Genomic DNA, 21,585 nt, shown 5'->3' with positions numbered 1-21,585 from the left:
GATATTTGGTACACACCCGACAAAGGATTGCTCAACCATTATTGCATTTGGAAACAAAAAAGAAAATTAATAATAAAAGAAAATAAAAATAATAGAAATTAAACTAAGTGCCCTATACACATTTATCGGCAATGGCGCAAAAAACTTGTTGTACCAAAAATGGTGCAAACTCAAGTGTAGGCTTTCGCAAGTAATAATTATCGGTAAGTACGGTGTCGATCAATGGGGAATGGTAGATATTAAGTAAAATTCCTATTATTGTGCAAAAAAGTAAATTGAATTGATTTTTTCACTAAAAAGTTGAGCAATTGAAAGACGATAAACTAAAATTAAATTAACTAAATGAAATTAATAAAAGAAAATACTAAGGCTTCAGGGATTCACATAGCAATTTATTACATATTCTTGAGATGTATATTTTTAACTCAATTAGGAAGAGAATTAACCATCCTAGTTGAAAAATAAAACAATTAAGCGCAAGATAAATATAAAATAAATGCGTGATGAATATTATTTGGTATAATATAGTTTACTGTGTTTAGGAGATCATGCTTTATCGGAGTAGCTATCGAAGGTCACAGTTCCCTTGAACGAGCCCATTTATCATTTTCCTGTGTTTTGTGTCAGTTGATTCACATCGTAGTATATTATCAAACATAAAATACAACAAATTAAAAATATTTTATGAAATCTGCATAATTTAATTTTAAAATAATCATTAAGATTTAAGAAACTATACCAGATGCCCAAAGAGCTAAACCATGAGCAATTAAATTTGCAAAATGAAAAATTTGGTTTAACGGTAAAAAATTTAAAACACGGCAGAACATGGAAATCAGACGGTTCCTGTGACTTTTTGGTAGCATATTCCGTAACATTTGATTGAGCGGATAGCATAATTCCGTTAGTAACCATCCCAAACACCTTTTACCCACTAATCCACGTCACTACAATTTCCGTCCTCAACCAGCTCAAGCAAATCCCCACCCCCAAACCACGACTATAAATCTCCTCGCACCCAAACACCCCCCAATCGCCCACCTCTCAAGACGCCGTACACTTTCTGGTCTCTTCAACTAACCCACCAGATCTCGAACTCTCTTCTATTCTCTTTCGCTCTCTAAGACCTCGGGTCATATTCGATACCGACCGGACCGGACCCGAATACATGGGCGTCCCTGCGTTTTACCGGTGGCTATCCGACCGGTGCCCGCTGTCGATCGTGGAAGTGGTGGAGGAGGAGCCGCAGGGCGAGAACGGGGTGGTCGACGTGTCGAAGCCGAACCCTAATGGCATGGAGTTCGACAACTTATACTTGGACATGAATGGGATCATTCACCCTTGCTTTCACCCTGAGGGAAAGGTATGCGTTTCATACTTCATCATTTTTTTTTCTTGGATCAGTTTCAGTGGCTTTGGGTTTCAATTCACATTTTGGTTGAGAGTGAGATTTTTTTTAGCTCAGCTGGAAGTTTCTTGAACAAATTTTGAATTAGTTGAATGAATTTGCTTCAAAGAAGAGAGAGAGATTTTAGTTTCGATTTCATACTTTTGGTAATTCCTTTGTTCTGGTTTTATTTTTTGGCTTCTGAAGACGAAACTAACATGATTTCAGAAATTTCAGCTATAATTATGTGTGTTTGAATTCAAGTATGTATGTATGTATAGAGGAAATGGATGACATGAGCTGAGATTCTGTAATCATGTCGGTCTCTCTCTCTCTCTCTCTCTCTCTCTCTCTCTCTCTCTCTCTCTATATATATATATATATATATATATATATATATATATATATATATATATATTGAGAAACAATCTTTTTATGATAAACGACTAAACGTCAATTTTAATCTCTAATTAGGAAATTTTTCCATATTTGCCAAAAGAAAATTGGAAAAAAAGAAGAACAACTTATGGAACGTATAATATCAACTCGAACTTTTAGGACTGGCTTTCAGTGTGAAAATAAGGGTGAAATTTGTTACAGTGTTTATAATGAGGCTCAACTAAGCCTTAATAGCAACTGTGATAGTAAGTTTGAACGCATAAGGAATGTGTGACATAGAAAATAATCAGCTGTAAGTTGCTTCTTAGGCTTGTTTTTGTTTATGCAACATGCACTTTTTTTGTTTTCTATTTAGAAAGAGACTATTGGATGGGGTATAAGAAATTGATTTTGGGAAGTACATTGGATTATTCTGAAGTTTGAAATTAAAATCCTTATAAAGAATCCACCTCCATTTACCAAAGAAATGGTACTCTCTCATAATTGTTCTACCGACTGGTTATTCTGCGCGCAAGCAAATAATTAGACATAGATATGTTTATGTCCGAAAGAGACATGTATATAAACATAGTAAATATTTGATTCCGAAGGCTGTTGATAAGAAGACTACTCTCATCCATTTAGCCTACAATTGAGCTTAGGACTCTAGCTTAGGACTAGGACTTCGGATGAGAGTAGTCTTCTTATCAACAGCCTTCGAATGAAGTTGTGCCACACAAGACTCATACTTGGAATTAGAGTCTTGTGTTGGAGTTGCATTAATAGAAAATGATGACCTGGTAACATATTTATACTACGTTCATGCAGCCTCCGCCTACCACCTATGATGATGTATTCAAATCAATATTTGATTACATTGACCATCTCTTCTCATTAGTTCGTCCAAGGAAGCTTCTTTATATGGCAATTGGTGAGCTCTAGTTAATATATGTTTCTATGGTCATTTCCATTGCACTAGAATCAGATTAGTAAATTTGACTTTTGTAGATGGGGTTGCACCAAGAGCTAAAATGAATCAGCAACGTTCTCGGCGCTACAGAGCTGCAAAAGATGCAGCTGAGGCAGTAAGATATTTCTCGTGTTGTCTAAATGGTTCCTAATTCATGATATTTGTGAATTTATTGTCATGTTAAATCTGATGTGCTAGGAAGCTGAAGAGGAAAGGTTGAGGGAAGAATATGAGGCTGAGGGGAGAAATTTGACCTCTAAAGAAAAGCCTGAAACTTCTGATTCAAATGTTATCACTCCCGGAACTCAGTTTATGGTGGCGCTTTCAGTAGCGCTTCAGTACTATATACATTCTAGGTTGAACCGCAACCCAGGATGGCGGTATACAAAGGTGTGATTGATTTTATCCTACATGGTTCCATGTCTCCGTTATGCCTTCAAGATCGGATGGTTAATCCCTTCTGTATCTTTTTCCACAAATACTTCTGGGTTTCAGGGTACTTTGTCTCTCTATATTTATTTATGGGGCTGCATTGGGTGATTATTTGAAGGTTATTCTTTCTGATTCAAACATGCCGGGCGAGGGTGAACACAAAATCATGTCATACATTCGATTGCAACGTAACCTTCCTGGTTTCAACCCAAACACTCGGCATTGCCTATATGGTCTGGTGAGTATTTGTCCAATTTTAGGCTTTTCATCATTCCTAACCTGTTGTAGTTTTCGTCTTTTCTTATTGGCAAATTATTTTTTGTTCTTTAATCAGGATGCAGATCTGATTATGCTATCTTTAGCTACACATGAGATTCACTTTTCTATATTAAGAGAGGTCAGTTGCTCATGTTGCAAAACGGTCTTCATAACATTAACTAGTTTATTGCTACTGCTCAGAAACAAACTAGTTTATTGTTAGTGTTGATCTATTATTTTACCGAGTTTACAGGTGGTTACACTGCCCGGGCATCAGGAAAAGTGTTTTCTCTGTGGCCAAGTTGGTCATCTGGCAGCTGAATGTCGTGGTAGGCAAGGTGGTCAAGCTGAGGATCAGAATGCAGTAGATGATACACCAATTCACAAAAGGAAATATCAGGTCGGAGAATTGACTTCCTGCCTTTTAAGTTCTGCAATTTTAAACTTCTTTATATTTTATTTGTCTTATTATATCGGAAATCATTCTCTGTCTTCGCAGTTCCTCAACCTCTGGGTGTTGCGAGAATATCTGCAATATGATTTGGAGATTGCCAACCCTCCATTTGAGATTAACTTTGAACGGATAGTAGATGATTTTGTCTTTCTGTGTTTTTTCGTTGGCAATGACTTTCTTCCACATATGCCAACATTGGAGATCAGGGAGGTATGTCTGCGGCAGGCAGTCTGTTGTGTTAATATGTTGGGAGTTAAAAATTTACTAAAGTTTGCACATTTCTTCTTCTTAGATACTAAGATTGTAAATATTTCATCCATATTTCTGTCATAAATTTGATTAAGAAATGCCCATTCTTTGAGCATCTTAAAACTCTTTGACTGACAACCCTGGTTCTTTTTTTTTTTTTTTGAAGTCTAAATCATAATGCTTGTTTTGCTACTTCAGGGTGCTATAAATTTACTGATGCATATTTATAGAAGTGAGTTTGCTGCGATGGGTGGTTATCTTACTGATGCGGGTGAGGTAATTTCTATAAATGGTCTATTTGTCTGTGTTCAGTGTGCCATATGATTTCTCTACGCTGTTTGATGTGTCTGCTACTTATGGCTTCTCTTGTATGCTTCCTGAATACCTGGTGGGGGCTCCTTATGCTTATAATGATATTTTGATTACTTATAAAAAAGAGAGTTATATAGTGATAGTGCTTCTGTGCCGTTGAATTTAAATATCATGAGCATGACTAGACAATATTATTTTTTCATAAAGGACAACAACATCAGATAATGCTAGATACTGTGTGTTTGATGGAGATCTTTTATTCTGTCATGTGTCCTTTTTTACGTTCTTTTTTCCCCTAATGTCCCTGACCTGCTTTGCTTGCTTGTTTAGAATTGGGCTTGGGCTCACTTTAGATGACCATGTCAATGTGTGTGTCTATTGTCTGCTCTCTTTCTCACAATGTCTGTACGCTTCTTCTCAGATTTTTGTAGTTGTGTTGTAAAAGATCTACTTAAATAGTTTTTTTTTTGATAAGTAAGAAAATTTTATAAAAAGCGTAAGGCGCCCCTAAGTACACCGGGAGTATACACAGGAACAATCAAAGCCAACCCACAAAAAGAAAAACCAAACAAACCCACAAGGAACAACCCTAAAACCCAAAGAATTTCCCAACAAACACCCAAACCAGCCCCACAAGCACCCCAACCCAACAAAACCCTCAAAACCCACAAGAAAACCTGATCAACCCACCCAGCCCTACATCATGTGCGCCTTGCCTTTCCTGCGTCGGGAGGAAGCACAAGAATCCCCGTAGTTGATGGAGCTTGCCAAATTCAAAACTTCCCTCCTACCCTTGGACTTTGGGCGCGCGGCCTTAACTCCTCGATGGAAGTTCTCTTCAATGGCATCCAAAATTGCCAAGGACGGGTCCAAACCCTCGTCACTTTCCAACTCCCAATCTACAGCCCAATCGGGAGGAAAGACACCCAAAGGGAGAGGGAAATCGTCATCCTCCCCATCCCATAACTCATTGCCCTGCTCCTGAGCAACCACCTCCCTAGATGGACCAAAACCCACTGGCCACTTTTGAGATTGGGTCAAACTATCCTCTCCCTTAATGGCGATAGAAGAACTCGAAGCTGCCGCACTTTCTTTAACAATCGGAATCGACGCAGGGCTCGGATTGAGAAACCCCCACTGAAGAAAACCCCTCATCTGCGCGGAAGAACTACCCTTATCCTTGACGGACACTGCCAGAACGGCAGAATCCTGCACTGGAAGCGCAAGAGCCACTGTCTCGACTGGCTCTCTAGCAGGGGGAAGCCGAGAAATAGACCCAGGCACTATAGCACATGGCCTTAAAGCTTCCAAAGCATCGGCAACGGAGAAACCGTCCAAATGCATTTTTCTGGCTTCCCTAGCCTTCCGAAAGTACTTCTGAAACGGCTTAGAATCCGACAGCACAAGAGGAGAAGATAAACGCAACCTCTTCCCCAACTAAGCCGCCCCTGAAAAAGAAGGAACCAGAGGTGTCCCATCAGATCTGGTAGGAGCTACCAGGGGCGCTGAAGAGAAATCTAAAACTACCGGAGAGATCCCCTCCAACCTGGAAGAAGCTACAGGGGGAAAAGAAAACCTAGCCACCGGCGACGCTGATCCTGAAGACGCAGGCCCCAAAGTCATAGAATCCTTAGAAGAGAACGAAGACTTCTTCGAGACAACCTCCAGGGCAGAAACCGCCGAAGGAATGGAAGAGGAATGCTCAACAAACGCCGAAAAAGTAGCAGTCGAAACGCCTACCACTTCCGGTGCCGGACAACCCAAATCCGGAGCCGAAACCTAGCCCAAAACCGACTCAGGAGCCGAAACAGCAGCCCTCTTGGCAAAGGGCTTAAGCACCTTAGTCCCATCCCGAAACCGGGACCCTTTAGTAGCTGCCTTACACCTCTTAAGCATCCGGCCCGCCACAAAACCCAACCTGCGTTTAAGCCCAATAGAGGACTTAAAGCGCATTCTCTTCAAAGACCCACAAGCCCAAATCAAAGCACTGGATAGGCGCCCAAGGATCTCTAGAATCTGCCCGAACACTCCAGACACGCTTTCCTTTTGCAATGAAGTGTCACCCTCAACAACGGCTACCCCAGACACGCAAGCCGAACAACTGACGCAAACTCTGGAACTAAGACGCTCATCAACACGAAGGTCCTTACCCAGGGGATCAGGCGCTTGCTTCTCCATGGCGGAGCAATCCACTGGTGGCTACTTCTTCAAATCACACCATCCCGCCATTGACCTAACATCAACGACCTTTGCCGCATCCCATGAACCCCACTTATGACTCGGAAACCGGCAACCCAAGGCAGAGTCGATTGCTCCCGAGCGCACCACCTTCGCGAACGACGGAGGGCCAGTTCCCTTTCATAACTTAACACCCGTCGGAAAACCACCAGAAAACGAAGACCCTTCTGTGGCTCCAAGAGAATCCAGACCTGTGCTCAACTTTGCCCCTTCTACTTTCCCATTCTTCTTGTCCGACGCAGACAAACCAAGCCCACAACCCACAGAGAGAGAAACAGAACAGTTCTCAACTCATCGGAAAACTTATGCCAACCCCATCCACCGCGCCCCTCAGGGATTAGAATGAGTCCTCTCCGACCACCCAACCCATAGGCTGCCCCCTCTACGAACCGGCCAGCTTTATTTTCACCTCTACGGGCAATCAGAAGTTTAGACCCTTCCCTGAAGGATTTGACGAAGTCATGATCACCAGAGAAACCCAAGAGAGTCTCCAACGTCGACGCAAGCCAATCTGAACACTGAGTGCTCAAGACGATCGCCCCGAAGAAGCTTTTTCTCTTCTCCTCCACCCGCACCAACGAAGCCCCCTCCAAAACCGAGAGAGAAAAGGACTTCGACTCCAACGTAAAGTTCCTTTCCATCGCAGAAATACCCGAACTTATAAGACCAACCCAGAGAAAGAAAGCATAATGACTGGCGAGGAAGACCACCCAGACGCAAAGCCCATCGGCATACACCCCGGCACGAAACTCCCACGAACAGCCCCTCAACACCACCAGCCAAAAACCAGCCCCAAGCGAGTTCGGAAAGGGAGAAACCAGAGAAAACCAGTTCGACGCACCCAGCAAAAAGAACCAGAACCAAACTCTAGTGGGACGCGCCTACACGCGCCACCACTAGCAGAAGGGAGGAAAAAGAGAGCGGGGGAAATGAGGGCAGCGATAAATTTCCACTTCTCTGCCAATAATAATATGTTATTGGTGCATAATGGTAGCCCATATTTCAGAAACCCTATATCTCTTGAATCAATGGTGAATGTATCCTTGCTGTAATCTATAAAAGTATGAGTTTACTATAGCTAACACAAATTGAGAAGCAAGCAGCATCACTTACTTTAATTCAGGGCATTCTCTTTGCAAAAGTGAGATTAGACTCTTTCCTTAGGTAATATAAGACATGAGTACTTCTTTAATTTACCTCCCAATGTGGTGGGAATATTGGAAGTCCACATACATACTTAAATAGATAAGGTGAAAAGCAGATAAATTTGTATGGTGCTGTATTTAGTGCAATATTTTAGTGTCAGAGTAGACTGGGTTTGGGCCCTGAAAAAGAGGTTGGGGCTAGGCTTTAATATCTTTTTCAAAGCCCTATATCAGCTTTAGCTATGGTTGGCCTGCAACATTAATGTTTTGGACTGTCAAAGGCCAGCTTTATCTGCGGCAGACCTTGCTGAATCTGGTATACTCCACTTCATCTATTCATTTGATTTTTGAAAATTTAGTCTTTGTGATTATTCTATGTGAAGCTTCTTTATTTTGAGCTATTAAGTGATGTTCTCATCATCATCGTCATGGTTATTTCTTTGTTATGTTATTGTGATTACTCTACCAAAAGCTAATTTTTTCTTGAGCTTTTGAATGGTATTCATCATCATCAACATTTTTGTCGTCGTTTGTTATCATCATCATCATCATCATCATCATTTTCATGATTTTTATTATTTATTATTTGTTATATGTTTTGTGAGGTCATGAAGCTATTTTCATGATTATTCAATCCCTTTGCCATTGGAATTCTGCGCATTTTTTTAAGGCATATTTTGTCTAATTGGAAGCCATGCTATTTGTAGTTAACAACATACTACTGTCAATTATTTTATATCTCCAGGTTTTGTTAGATAGAGTAGAACATTTTATCCAATCTGTTGCTGTTTATGAAGATCAAATCTTTCAGAAGCGGACTCGAATTCAGCAGGTATTCTGCTTTCTCCATGTTTCTACTCTTATTTTCCCTCTAGGCGTTGGAAAGGCAAGGCACACATGACGTAGTGTTATGTGCCTTTTGTGGGTCTTGAGGTTTTAGGGTTTTCGGGCTGAGGGTTAGGTCCTTGTGGGTTTTTTTGGTTCTTTTTTGTGGACTGACTGGATTGTTCCTGTGTATACTTTTTGTGTACTTAGGAGTGCCTTACTCTTTTTAATAAAACTTTTATTACTTTTTTTTTGATAAGTAAAGCAGAAATGGTACATAATAGAACTTTTATTACTTACAAAAAAAAAGTAGTGTTTCCCTACCCATTGGACCGTCGTGATGTTTTTTTTTTTGCTGATTTATGCATGATTTTTATTCTCAGTAACCTCTAGATTTATAGATTCTTATATATGGTTCAGCAAGATTCCATATCTTTGAGTGCTTTTTTATTTGTATTATAATATGATGTTTGAAGTATTTATTCTTTTCTTTCCATGGAAATTGAATATTATTATTATTTGTTCAGCCCATTAACTTTTCTTGTATGCTTGGACGTCTCATTGGTCAGAAAATCTGATATTCCAACAAATTGCATTTAAGTCCTTGGTGATTATTTGACTTGTATGGAATTATATTAATCTGCCAATGCTTCTCCCTTGCATTGCATGCATTATTTTTGGCCCAAAAAATGGAAAGCTTTTTAAGAACTTATGTAATAGTTGGTTTATAGGTGTGTAATCAAAACTAACTTAATTTAATGTTAGAAGTTGTAAGATTTTACTGTAAGTAATAGTTGAAAATGTAACATTTGGTCTAGTGGTATTATTCTTGCTTCAGGTGCAATAGGGCCCGAGTTCAGTGCCCATCTGAATGGCTGACATGAAGGAAATCACTCTAGATAGAGTTTAATGGTGAAGAGGGATTCATATAACTTATTCCAAGTAGTTCTGTGGAATGTGGATTCGTGTACCTGACCAAAGTAGTTAGCTATATAGTATTTGTAACAATCTTATGTTCATTTGTGTAAAATTACTGATGTTTATGAAATCTCAGCCTACAAAATTAAGTGTATGGTCGTGATCTTGCAGTACCATAGTTGGATGCATCTGCATTTATAGTAGGTTGATTGTACTGGTAGGAGCAGAGCCACCTATTCAACATTACCCACGAGTCCCAGTTTGTTTGTGCATGAGAGAGAGAGAGAGAGAGAGAGAGAGAGAGAGCCCTTGCTAGAAATAATTCCATAGGAGGATTTCTAAGCTACTTTCTGGAATCCGGACAAAGTGGCCCTTTTCATGGAAAGCAACTGATCAGTTATTGCAGTTTTTGCCATTTCCTCTTATTGAGCCCTTATCATATAAAATTTAGGCAGCACTGAATTTCTCTGCACAAGATTAAAGCACGGGGATGTTTGGCCCCAGAAATTCTGGATTTTCCACCCTAATTTTTATATAGAAATGTAATTTATTTCTTGTAGTGCCAATATGAAATTGGACTAGTTTTGTGCTTCTTCCCGTATTTGTTCTTCAATAACTTATTGTCAAGAATAGGAATAGTAGGAATTGTTTGGGACTTGATGTTGATGATTTATTGCAGGCTTATGAAAGAAGAGAGTCTTCTGAAGAGCTAGAGGCACCAGTGGTAGACAAGGTCTGTGATCTAACATGTGTAACAAATTTTTTGCATTAATTTGAATCTGGAGTCTCAAAAACTGTTAGAATCTGAGCTTTCCGGCAGATTCAGTTGCTGGGGCTGCATATCAATTAAGGTTGAACAATTATTAGGTGTGACTATATTTCAGCTGTGAAAATTCCATGTAGATTTGTCCCCCAAATAGAAAAGCTCATTGAGAAAGGAAATTGATGCAGGAAGAAAATTGATTCAGGAAGAAAATTGAGGAGGATTTGTTATCATAATTAAGGACAATTCAGAAATTGATACCTTGAAAGTCCTTGAATCATAAGGAGCCCTTTATTTTGAATAAAATGATAAAGTTGATGTCATGCATTTATTGGTAATGTTGGTTGCAGAGGAACTTTTGAAGATTACTTCTTTGATTTTCCAAGCATTAATTTTAAATTCTTTCATATCATTCAGTAATATGTAAATAATTCGTAGTGAACCTGCCCAGGCTTGTAGCTTTACCTCCATCTGGAATACATTCAAATCAGACATTTATTCATTATTACTCACTAAAAAGAAAAAAAAAACAAACTGGTCAATTATTGATTTAAAATTGAGAAGTAAATATGTCTATCTTTCTAACGTGTTATGAGGTTATGAAGAGAGAGTGACGTTTCCGACAATCTAGAGAAAATCCCACATTGAGTTTTTCTTTGATGTTGTCAATAATGAGCGACTAGGAATTTGATTTTTCTTTTGGCTAAATGAATGAATATAATTGAAAACTACCAGAATTCAATTCTTATTTGCTGTGCTAATTTGGAGGTTTGACTTTTTAAAAAAAGTTTAATAAAATATGATTTGTTTTTGAAAAAGTTGAATAAAATATGATTTGTTTTTGAAAAAAGTAAAATCAGAATCATATTTGTTTTTCAAAATTCTTTTGCCAAATGCACCATTATCCTCTCTATCATCTTTTACTAGCATGTCACTGACATCCAAAGCTGATGTGTATTTTTTTCTCCCTGACATTATCAATTCTTTGGATAATTTTTGTGCTGCTCCTTGTCTTGGATGATCTGGTTAATTTTAATGGTTTTTAACGCTCTGTCCACCATGAGTCCCAAGTTACCTTTAAATGATGGGAAAATGCTGTTACCCTTCCTTCAATAACCTCTTATTCCATTCTGTTGACCGTTGCAATTTCTTGTTAATGTTGTTAGGTGTCCGTATATGGTGAGAGTTTGTTTTGTTCCATTGCTTTGCTCTGCGCTTGGTTGATTGCAGTTTTTCCATTAAACATTTGTATTAATGGGATCCCAATTGACCGTGGGCCCGCAAGATGGGGAGGAAAATAGCCAAAACCATGAACCGTAATCCTGTGATTTGAGTTTTTTAGTTGTACTTTGCTCTTTCCTCAGGTCAAGCTAGGGGAGCCTGGATACAAACAAAGGTATTATGCCGAGAAATTTAATGTATCAGATCTGGAGGAGATTGAGAAAGTTAAAAGAGATGTGGTAAGTTTTATTTGTTCTTGCAATTGGCCATTACAATTAATGATCTCTGGAGGTTATTATAAGTTATTTGTCTAAATCAATATCCATGGCCCCTTCTTTTGTTCTTGCCACATACAAAACTGCTACTACATTTAATGCTGGAACTTTAAATACGATGCGAACTTTTGGCCCACTAACTGCAGTGCTCTCATCATTTTCTATGCTGAGCATGGTAGAATAGTGGATTTTTTTTTTTTTTTTTTTTTAAAAAAAAGTTTTTACTTCTGGGAATAAGAAATGTTGTCGATTTAAAACAATATGTAACATCAGCTGCGGAATGTAACCATTTTTCTGTAGGCCATTGAAAGGCATTTGAAAATCTTTAAGGAAGACCAAATGGAAGAATATCATTAGTACTGTATGACCACACTGAAAGGGAGGACCATGAATTATGATAAATAGCCGAAAAAGGAAAAAAAAGAAAAAGAAAGAGAAAGGGGTTCAGAGACACCAAACTCTAATCTGAGTTATTTGGATGCTGAAGAAAATCATTCAATTGTAATGCTCGTTGTATTTTATAGAAGTTGAGATATTTCATATATGAGATGTTCTCTAGAATTTCAGGAGGGATCACGTTCCAAGCTTCTTTTTTCTTTTTTTCGTAAAGAAAGAATAATAATAATGTGGAGATACTTCATTCTATTGACGTTAGCTACTCTTTATATGATTATACATTATCTATGTTCCTTTGATACTCACAAAACTTTTAGGTAACAAATTGACTTTTCATCTGAGACTTGCATTTACAACTTATACCTTTTCTTTAAGACTGTTTGACAGTTTACATAAAGGCCTTTACACAGGCTATTGCTAATCCTTTTCCTATATAGATTAGGACTCCTAAATAATAAAGAAAAATAACTAAAAGAATGTCTAAAGTTAGTCGGAAATGAAACTTTGCTCAACTTAACTAAGCATCATTCCCAATTAAACTGGGGTTGGCTACAGCTTTACACAGAGATAAGTGAGCATGTACTGCAGTGTTACACGTCTTTATTTAAAAAAATTCAGCTGGAGGCCGAAGCTGGATGGTCTTAACTTTAACTCTATTGATGATGACGAGGCTTTGTGGTTGGAAAGAGCCTTTGAGGAGAGTGAGGTCCTGGAAGTGGTGAAGACGCTGAACAGTGACAAGGCCCTGGATAATACAAGAGATTATTAGTTTCTCCATAAAAACTTAAGGGGAAACTAATAATCTTCTTAAATTTGTTAGAATGGGCTGTGTCCATGAGTCTCCTCTTAAGTTTTGGAGTATTTTTATTTTGTTTTTTAGTAGTTTCCTTTTTTTTTTTTTTTTTTTTTTTTTTTTTTAAGTAAATCAATCTTATTAAAGTGCTGAAGGGTGCAACCCAATTCCATTGAGTATACAAGAGAAACTGAACAGCAACAATCTAACCTAAATAAAGTTGAGGGGAAACTACACTTACCCCCCTTAAACTACCACTAAATTTGCAATGTTTCCCAAACTTTAAGAAGTTGCAATGTCCCCTTAAACTACCTAACCCTTTCATTTAGCCCCCTTTGTTAGGATTTTCTGTTAAATCTGACAGAAAATAGGTCACGTGTGATTCAGGTGACTCAAAAAATGACAATAATACCCCTACATAAGATACAAAAATTCAAAAAAGAAGAAAAAAAGAACTCCACCGGGAGAGGAGACCGTGGGTCTCCATGGCCAGGATTTTTTTTTTTTTTTTTAATCTAAGAGCAAAATTGTATTTTTCACATAATTGGATTTTTTATTTTTCACGTTCATTGCATGTGACTCATTTTCTGTCGGATTTAACAAGAAATCTTAACGGAAGGGGGGTTAAGTGAAAGGGTAAGGTAGTTTGGGGGTTTAGCAGCTTTTTCAAGTTTGGGGGGAACATTGCTAATTAGGAGGTAATTCGAGGAGGTAATTGTAGTTTTCCCTAAACTTAAATACTAAGACTCAATGGTAGCTAAAGTAGCCTATGAAGGGTGCTAATTAGATCTCACATGAAAACTAGGCTATATTTTCTAGTTACTTTTATCATTGATCTTGTTTTTCTGGGAGTTTTTTTTTTTGGTTGCATCATTGTTCTTTGTGTAGTTGCTTCTTACTATGAGAAGGCATCTCTACATTTTGCAACTCTAATGTGATTCTTTGTTCTCTTTTCTCTTTTTTGTCCTCAGAAAGAAATAAAGATTAGTAGAATTATTAGTAAAAACATAAATTAAACAATTTAGATAAAGACTTGTATCTTTTTGAAATTTGTTACATAGAGATAACTAACTCTCTTATCCTAATTTACCTACCCAAAGATATAGATTTTTATTAACTAAAATCTTTTAAAATTTTCTTATGAGAATCTTGTGCAAAAGTAAACAGTGAGTGGACGATACATGCACCTAACCCAATATTTGTAAATCAGTTTATATTCAATACTGATGTTCTGATATCCTCTCTAGGGCGATGAACTCATAACCTAGCTATATGATCTTTAGAGATTAAAGTGTGTGTGGACATTGAAGAATTAGAGACATCAATTTTTTTGTAACTAACATTTTTACATTTTTTTGGGTTAATTACATTTGATCTATTGGTGATTTGGGTTTGTTTGATCTACTAAGCTATAGCTTAAAAGTTGCATTTTACCCTTCTGAGATCACATTGTTTAATGTTCTTTCAGTCTCATTCAAATTTGCATGTGTAAATCACATGCATAGAAAATAAAGATCAGAGAATACAATAGTTGCCATATTCCAATTTGAATACATTAGACTACGAACCATAGACAAATACTATTATACATCAGGTGGTAAAAGTGCAACTTTTTGACTCACATGTTCGCAATATGAGCTCGATTTAAATCATGGGTGGGTAAAGTGTAGTTCCCCTAATTTTTTTTATGAAATGCACAGTCCATAAGGTTAGTTTTTTTTTTTTTTTTTTGGAGGGGGGGGGGGGGTGTATTTATTTGGGTCAGGAATGCTTATTTCTTGATATAAATCGTGTTTGGTATTTTTCGTAGCTGATATACCATGTAAAGGTGCCATTGGCATCTTTGTTCATATGGGCTGACCACTTTCTTTTCAGGTTTTGAAGTATGTGGAAGGTTTATGTTGGGTATGCCACTATTACTACCAAGGTGTTCGCTCCTGGCAATGGTCAGTTTTGGTGTTTTCTTCTTTTATTTATTTATATATTTTTTTTTTTGGGGGGGGGTTATGTTACATATGCACCCTATGAGTTTTGAATCTATGACCTTACCCTCCACCCTATTGTTATGAGGGTCGGAGGTGCTATTTGAGCTACTGTTGAGTAATGGTTGAAGAAGAGAAAGTTGTCTAGAAAGACTTTGCGATTGGTTCTTTTTAGAAGTTGAAAATTTTGAGAACTTGTGTGCACTATATAGGATCCTTTTGTTAAGGACAAATTTCCTACAAATCAGCCTCTAAAAGCGACATGTGACCTTTTAGCTATTAAAAAAGCACATGAGAAGCTTCGCACATGGTAAAGGACACGTCACTTTTAGAGACTGGTTTGTAGGAAATTTTATACAAACCAGTTTGTGGGAAATTTGTGTCTTTGTTATGTTTTGGCCCAAGGTAAGTAGTTATAATTTGCCAAACAATTAATCCTGTATGGTGTACAGCTATGTTAACTGCAACAGTTAAAGAGTGTATCTTTCTCTCTCATTCTCACCACACTTTAAGACAGGATATTATCTCCTTTTATTTATTTATTTCTTCATAAGGCATAGGATACTTTCTTCATTATAGTTCTTTGTTAAAACTTGCATATTTGTACTGCCAATTTCAGGTTTTATCCATACCATTATGCTCCTTTTGCTTCTGATCTCAAAGATCTTGTTGACTTGGAAATAACTTTTTTCTTGGGAACGCCATTTAAACCCTTTGATCAACTCATGGGAACTCTGCCAGCTGCAAGGTTTTTTTTTCCTTCCTTTTATTATTATTATTATTATTTTTGATAAATTTAATAGTTAAGTTGATATTTGAGTTCATTGAATATGGAACATAAAGCTGCTTATTTTTCTTTCTGCTGCCTGTGGTGGTGGGTAAATTTGTTACTTTCATGTGACAGTTCAAGTGCTCTGCCGGAAAAATACAGAAAGTTGATGACTGACCCGTCTTCACCTATCCTTAAATTCTATCCTTCTGGTAAGATAGATTGTTATGCAGTTTAACTTGTAAAATTTCTGTCTCCTTTCCAATATTAATCAGGGTTCCTTGTGGACAGATTTTGAGGTTGACATGAATGGCAAGCGCTTTGCATGGCAGGTAGCTTCTTGTTTGTTATTAAAAGTAGTTTGGTATTTTTCTTTTCTATGCATCTTTGACAAAGTGATGGAATTTATATGGGGTGTATTTTGTGGAAAACAGGGTGTTGTCAAGTTGCCATTCATCGATGAGAAGAAGTTGCTCGCTGCGACAAGGAAACTTGAAGACACTTTAACGGTCTGGAAGAGGGGATTTCTTAAATGTTTCCTTTTTTACAACTTACATATTACTTCTAAAATTTATCGGCTTGTTTGATGCTAAAATCATTTAGTAAACCTTGTTGATTAACAACTTTAATTTCCTCCAAATACATAAGTAAATCAATCATCATGTCCACCATATTTCTGCTGGATGTGAATTGTTTGAAATCACTCAATTAAGGTTCAGTTTTGTTGGAAGGAAAAGGAAAGAAAAGGCAAAATAAAATTGTTTTCTTGCATTTGATTAGAAAAGCTTGTAATAAACCACTATTATTTTCGTGCGACTGATCCTCATGCAAATTTGATCCTATACTTTTAATAGGATAATGCATCATGGGAAAGTTGAGACTTTTTCAACAAACTTCTCTTGTAAACCAAAGGGACAGCGCAAAAGATGATTTCTTTTCCTTGCAGTTCCTTTTCAATCAATTTTCTTGAGACCCACTTTCCTGTAGTACTTTCTTTGTGATGGTATGAAACATACGGTTTTATAAAGGGGAAAATTATCATTTCAGTTGAGGGACTGAATTGAGGAGTCAGACAAGAAACTGATATATGTAGACAATGCATGAATTAAGCAGTGTGGACAGAGAAACAAGCTTTAAATTTTATGTCCTCTGGGTTTGTATCAAATCTAGATTCTTGGCCAACTTGCTGGGAGACAAATTGATGAGTTAAGATCTGATTTTAGCATTGGGGATGAGGAACTTTGTGCCATCAAAGACCTTTGTAAAAGTGGCCTAGATTGCATTTAAATTTGATATTCTTGATCTCTATCTCACTCATGCTGTTTCTTTTCAGAAACTGTGGAGAAAGTTTGAGGAATGTTTTTTTTTAAAAAAAAACTTTTGATGAAATTCTTGAATTATTATTTTGTGTGGTAATATTGCGTGATATTGATCAGTTTGATTCTTCAGTCTAATCAATTTACCATAAGCCATCTATGGGAAAAATTAACAAAATGTATTGCCATCCTTTTCATATTGAAACTCTTTATAAGACATTCTGAAATATGTTCATTGGTTCGTAACTTAAAATGAATGACTGCAAACCCTTTTATGTGCTGTCCTGCTTCTGCCAGAATTGTCACTTTAGAGTCACTTTGCCCTAATTGTAGTTTCAAGCAAGGTGGATGGCTACAATTCATGAATCATTAGGGTCATCACCAGCAGCAAAAACATTGATGATGTCAGCATTTTATTTTTCATGTTTTGAATGCTCAAGTGTTGCTCATCTTCTATCTGGTATATGCAGGGGGAAGAGCAGGTTCGGAATAGCGTGATGTATGATTTGCTTTATGTACATCATGCTCATCCTTTGGCTTCACACGTTTTCCATTATTATAGAATATGTTTCAATTTACCCCCACATGAGAAATTTGTTTCGCCAATTGACGTAAATGCTAGGTTGGTTAATCTCATTATAAGTTACTTATCAATTTTGAGAATTATGATCATTTGCCATCTTGAACATCCACCGTTTTAACTACTGTATCTGTTGTCCTTTTCAGTGGTGGAATGAATGGATACTTTTGGTTAGGTGAGAGAAATGGTATGATCAATGTAGTCCGTTCCCCTGTCAGTGGATTGCAAGACATTGATAATAACCAAGTATTGTAAGTGCCCCTCGTACTATAGTAGTTTGAAAAGTTTAAGCCTGGTGACCTTTCTCACGTTGCATTTTTACCTTGCAGCAATGTAACATATCTTTTACCTATAACCCATAAACACATTCCAGAACCTCCGAAAGGTGTAGACATGCCCAAAAAGGTACGTGGACTCTTGCTGCTAAATTGCTTGTTAATTGTTTCTGAATAGAAAAGTAAATGAACAATATTCCAGTTATTGATCCTTTGGATTGTGTTTAATCCTTTAAATACATGAAAGAAAATGGACCCTAATGTTGTTGGTTAGAAGAATTTAAATCCTTCTCATCTGAGTAACATGGAGATTTGACCCTGCGTATTTGTTTAAAAGATATTATTAGAACACCCAGCTTGCCTTTTCTTCATGGTTAATAACACGACAGACATGTATTTGAATCAGCTATATCCTTGTAGACTCTTTTGTTTGATTAAGGGAGACCCTGCTCCCTGCTTATATGCTCTTTAGCATGGTTGCAGGAAGGGGGTGTTGTTTTAGGTGCTGAAATCATCAGGGTTATTTGAAATATTTGCTTATAATTTTATGTGCCTTATGTGTTATGTTATTCGTTATGTCTGCAGATTATAACACCTATCGATATCAAACCATCCCCTGCGTTATGGCATGAAGACAATGGTTTCCGGCGGCACCAAGGCAGAGAAAGGTGAGAATTTATTTCCTTAAGCAAGTCATTGGTAAAATTTGCATGGTCTTACTTTATGTTATTCTGTTATTTACGCCCCTCTTTGGGGGCTAGGTTGGGATAAGTGTTGGAATGAAAGTCCCTTCCTTTAAGTGGAAGGTAGTGCTTTCACCTCCACCGGCCCAAATAGAAAATATGAAAGAGAATACCAACTTAAATTTTTAGTATTTGTATGTAATGCTTCTGTTTTGCAGGCCGCAAGTCCCTGGAGCAATAGCAGGTCCATTACTAGGAGAAGCAGCTCATCGCCTTCTAAAGAACACACTAAACATCAAAACATCTTTGGAGCAGTCGTCACGTCAAAACTTCCCAGGCAACTATACAGTCAACAGACCTAGGCCAGCTGGACCCTCTGGGTACCATAGGGGCTTTAATGGAGACCCAAATTTTTACAATGGACACTACAATAATTTTCAAGGGATGATGGCTAGGCCTAGGTTTCACCTCGTACCAAATGGCGGCGTGCAAGGCGAGAGACAGAATCTTAGAACACAAGATAGATTACAACATCTAGAAGACTTCTACTCTTTGACAATAGAAGGAAGTGCGAGAACTAGACCACCTACAGTGATGTCACCTGGAATGATGCCAATTGGGATGCCAAATTTAGGACACTCCACAGACCCACCTAACCAGTTTGTCCACAACATGGGGCCTCCTCCAATACCGCCCCCAAAGTGGATCAATAGAGCACCAGCTGCAAATGGTGGAATGCATAATAGACAACAAGAAACTGCATCTTCTGGAATATATGATAAGCAGGTGAAGAAGGTTTATCAGGTTAAAACTCGCAGCCCCAATGATATCTCAGATTCTGGAAATCATTCCCTGGATTTAGGTATCCATATCCAGGATATGTCACCATCTGGAAACCGGCAGTGAGGATTATGGTTTGGGTTAATCTTGCCGGTTTCTCCATAGTAATGCTGTGCTCCCCACTCTTTCTGTACGGAGAAATGCTACACAAACTCCCCATTTACACTCCCAAATGCTTATTCCCTAACGTGGCAACGAAAATCAATATTAGATCCAAAATTCAATAGTGAGTTTCATTCTCACATTAAGGAGTAAGCATTTGAGAGTGTAAACTTGAAGTTTGTGTAGCATATCTTCTATACCATTAGAGAAAGGTTTCAGCCAGTTGGGATTACAAAAGTTTCATCTCTGAGTTCGATGGTTCACGACAACATGCGCTGGCCAATGTACATTTCCCCTTTGCTAAGTAAGTGATCGGTCCACCCAATTTGCAGCCACAGGAACTGATGATAAAACTCAAGTGCAAGCCACAAAAAATTTGGAACAAATGGTAGGGGCATCTTTTTGGATACTGGCTTTTACCAATTGGACGTGGTCTCACTTGAGCTATATTAGGGTCAGCTTAGCTAATGGGTTGGCCGAGACGACTGTAAAATACTTGTTGGTTGCCGTTGGTTTAGGGTCATAGGAACAATCATTATCTGTCTTTTCATTTTGCTGTTCTTTGTAATTGTTTTGTTTTTTAGTCAGCAGAAAGCACTGATTGTACATTTCAGTCGCAGACTCTGATCTTCCATCTTATAGATGGGAAGATGTAATCGGTGCGTATGCTGTTCATTCTGGATAAGTTATTTTATTGACAGCTCTAAAAAAAAAAAAAAAAAAAAACTACACTTACACTCTCAAATTACCGATCAATTTGTAATGTTTCCGGATACTGAAAAAAATTTACGATGTATCTTGCTAATCTATCAAGCTCTTTCATTTAGTTTATTATCTTTAAATTTTATTTTGTCAACTTAGACCTAATGCGGTCTAACGCATTATGTGACCACATGTGATGTAAAATGTATGTTGTACCCAAGAAATTTATAAAATATTATTATTACTCCCCTTTTCCCCGCATTGAAAAAATAAAAAATAAAAAATAAAAAATCTGAACTTTGCAGATGATTATTTCTTTTAGTTAAGATTTGGGGGATTATTTTGTTCTGCAACTGTCCAAGTGTCCATGGAACATAAGTCATTTGTGTTATATAAAATGAATTTAGGACAACATAAATCTGGGGGAATGGGATTTTGGGCTAAAGAGTTGATTCGTTTGCCAAGATATCTGCGACTCTTTTTCCCCTCCCGATTCTTTTGCTTCCATTATTCGGTGAATCTATTCATGTAAATTAATGCTTGACTTGTCAGGCTTATTGAGATAATAGTAACAATAACTCAAGAGATAATGTCACAAGAATTGCAAGTCTTTTATACTTTCATATTAACAATAATATATCTAATTTATCAGAGCTAAAGGTCTTAAGTTTGAACCTTGACTCTGTCATTTATTCAATTCCATTAAATATTTTATGTATTGGGCATCACCTATTAAAATGAAGTTTGAGTACCACACTTGAAGATGTGTGTTAAAGTATTGATTAAGTAATTAAATTTATCTCTTCTTATCAGTTTAAGCTTTTAGGACAAGTGATAATTTAACATGGTATAAGAGCAGAGGTCCTGAGATTCCCTTTTCATATTTTATTTGGAAGATTGGTGTGTGGTGTCTGGGCTTTGAGTTGAAGGCAAGCTTTGTCTTAAAGGTAGTAAATAACCCAAGAACTCTTGGGCCTTGGCAGTAGATAACTTACAATTTTTTTTTTTTCCCTACATTTTCTAGGATAACCCTTGGCCGACTTAAGAACAAACGTAGAAGATCACCCTGATCAGCACAATCGCAGTCTCTCATGCAGCAACAGGATATTCGTTAGCTTGAATGGGAAAACAGCAACATCATTGATTTTTGTCTACATTTCCAGGCCAGCCTTATTCTATAAGGTTGTTCAACCACCACCTCTTAGAACTCTCAAATACTAGTCAAAAGACCACAGGAATTCTAATGGATGGGAAACTAGGGCATTAGCAATTAATCAGGCTGTAAATTACCTCATCATTCTTAACTGCATTCCATTAAGGAG

The 21,585-nt window shown here is 37.4% G+C and overlaps 1 protein-coding gene across 2 annotated transcripts; it reads left to right on the top strand.

Moving 5' to 3' along the window:
* The first annotated feature begins 1,039 nt into the window (after nucleotides 1-1,039).
* LOC133883053 (5'-3' exoribonuclease 4) lies at nucleotides 1,040-20,387 on the top strand. 2 transcript variants are annotated; one of them, XM_062322239.1, is made up of 22 exons: nucleotides 1,040-1,363; nucleotides 2,594-2,696; nucleotides 2,774-2,850; nucleotides 2,934-3,125; nucleotides 3,286-3,405; nucleotides 3,502-3,564; nucleotides 3,679-3,825; nucleotides 3,925-4,089; nucleotides 4,327-4,404; nucleotides 8,569-8,655; nucleotides 10,246-10,299; nucleotides 11,694-11,789; nucleotides 14,890-14,960; nucleotides 15,616-15,744; nucleotides 15,901-15,977; nucleotides 16,057-16,097; nucleotides 16,200-16,274; nucleotides 17,552-17,703; nucleotides 17,808-17,912; nucleotides 17,991-18,066; nucleotides 18,522-18,604; nucleotides 18,838-20,387. In XM_062322239.1, exons 1-22 carry the CDS (start codon nucleotides 1,169-1,171, stop codon nucleotides 19,523-19,525), a joined length of 2,874 nt encoding a protein of 957 aa, XP_062178223.1. In that variant the 5' UTR covers nucleotides 1,040-1,168; the 3' UTR covers nucleotides 19,526-20,387. The 2 variants fall into 2 exon arrangements, with proteins under 2 accessions (XP_062178223.1, XP_062178224.1); XM_062322240.1 differs by lacking the exon at nucleotides 2,594-2,696 and having other exon boundaries at nucleotides 1,223-1,363.
* The last annotated feature ends 1,198 nt before the right edge of the window (nucleotides 20,388-21,585 follow it).

Source organism: Alnus glutinosa, chromosome 12 (genome assembly GCF_958979055.1).
Source record: "Alnus glutinosa chromosome 12, dhAlnGlut1.1, whole genome shotgun sequence".
Classification (NCBI taxonomy): domain Eukaryota; kingdom Viridiplantae; phylum Streptophyta; class Magnoliopsida; order Fagales; family Betulaceae; genus Alnus; species Alnus glutinosa.
The sequence above is the reverse complement of the archived record's forward strand: the minus strand, read 5'-3'. Positions and strand labels throughout refer to the sequence as shown.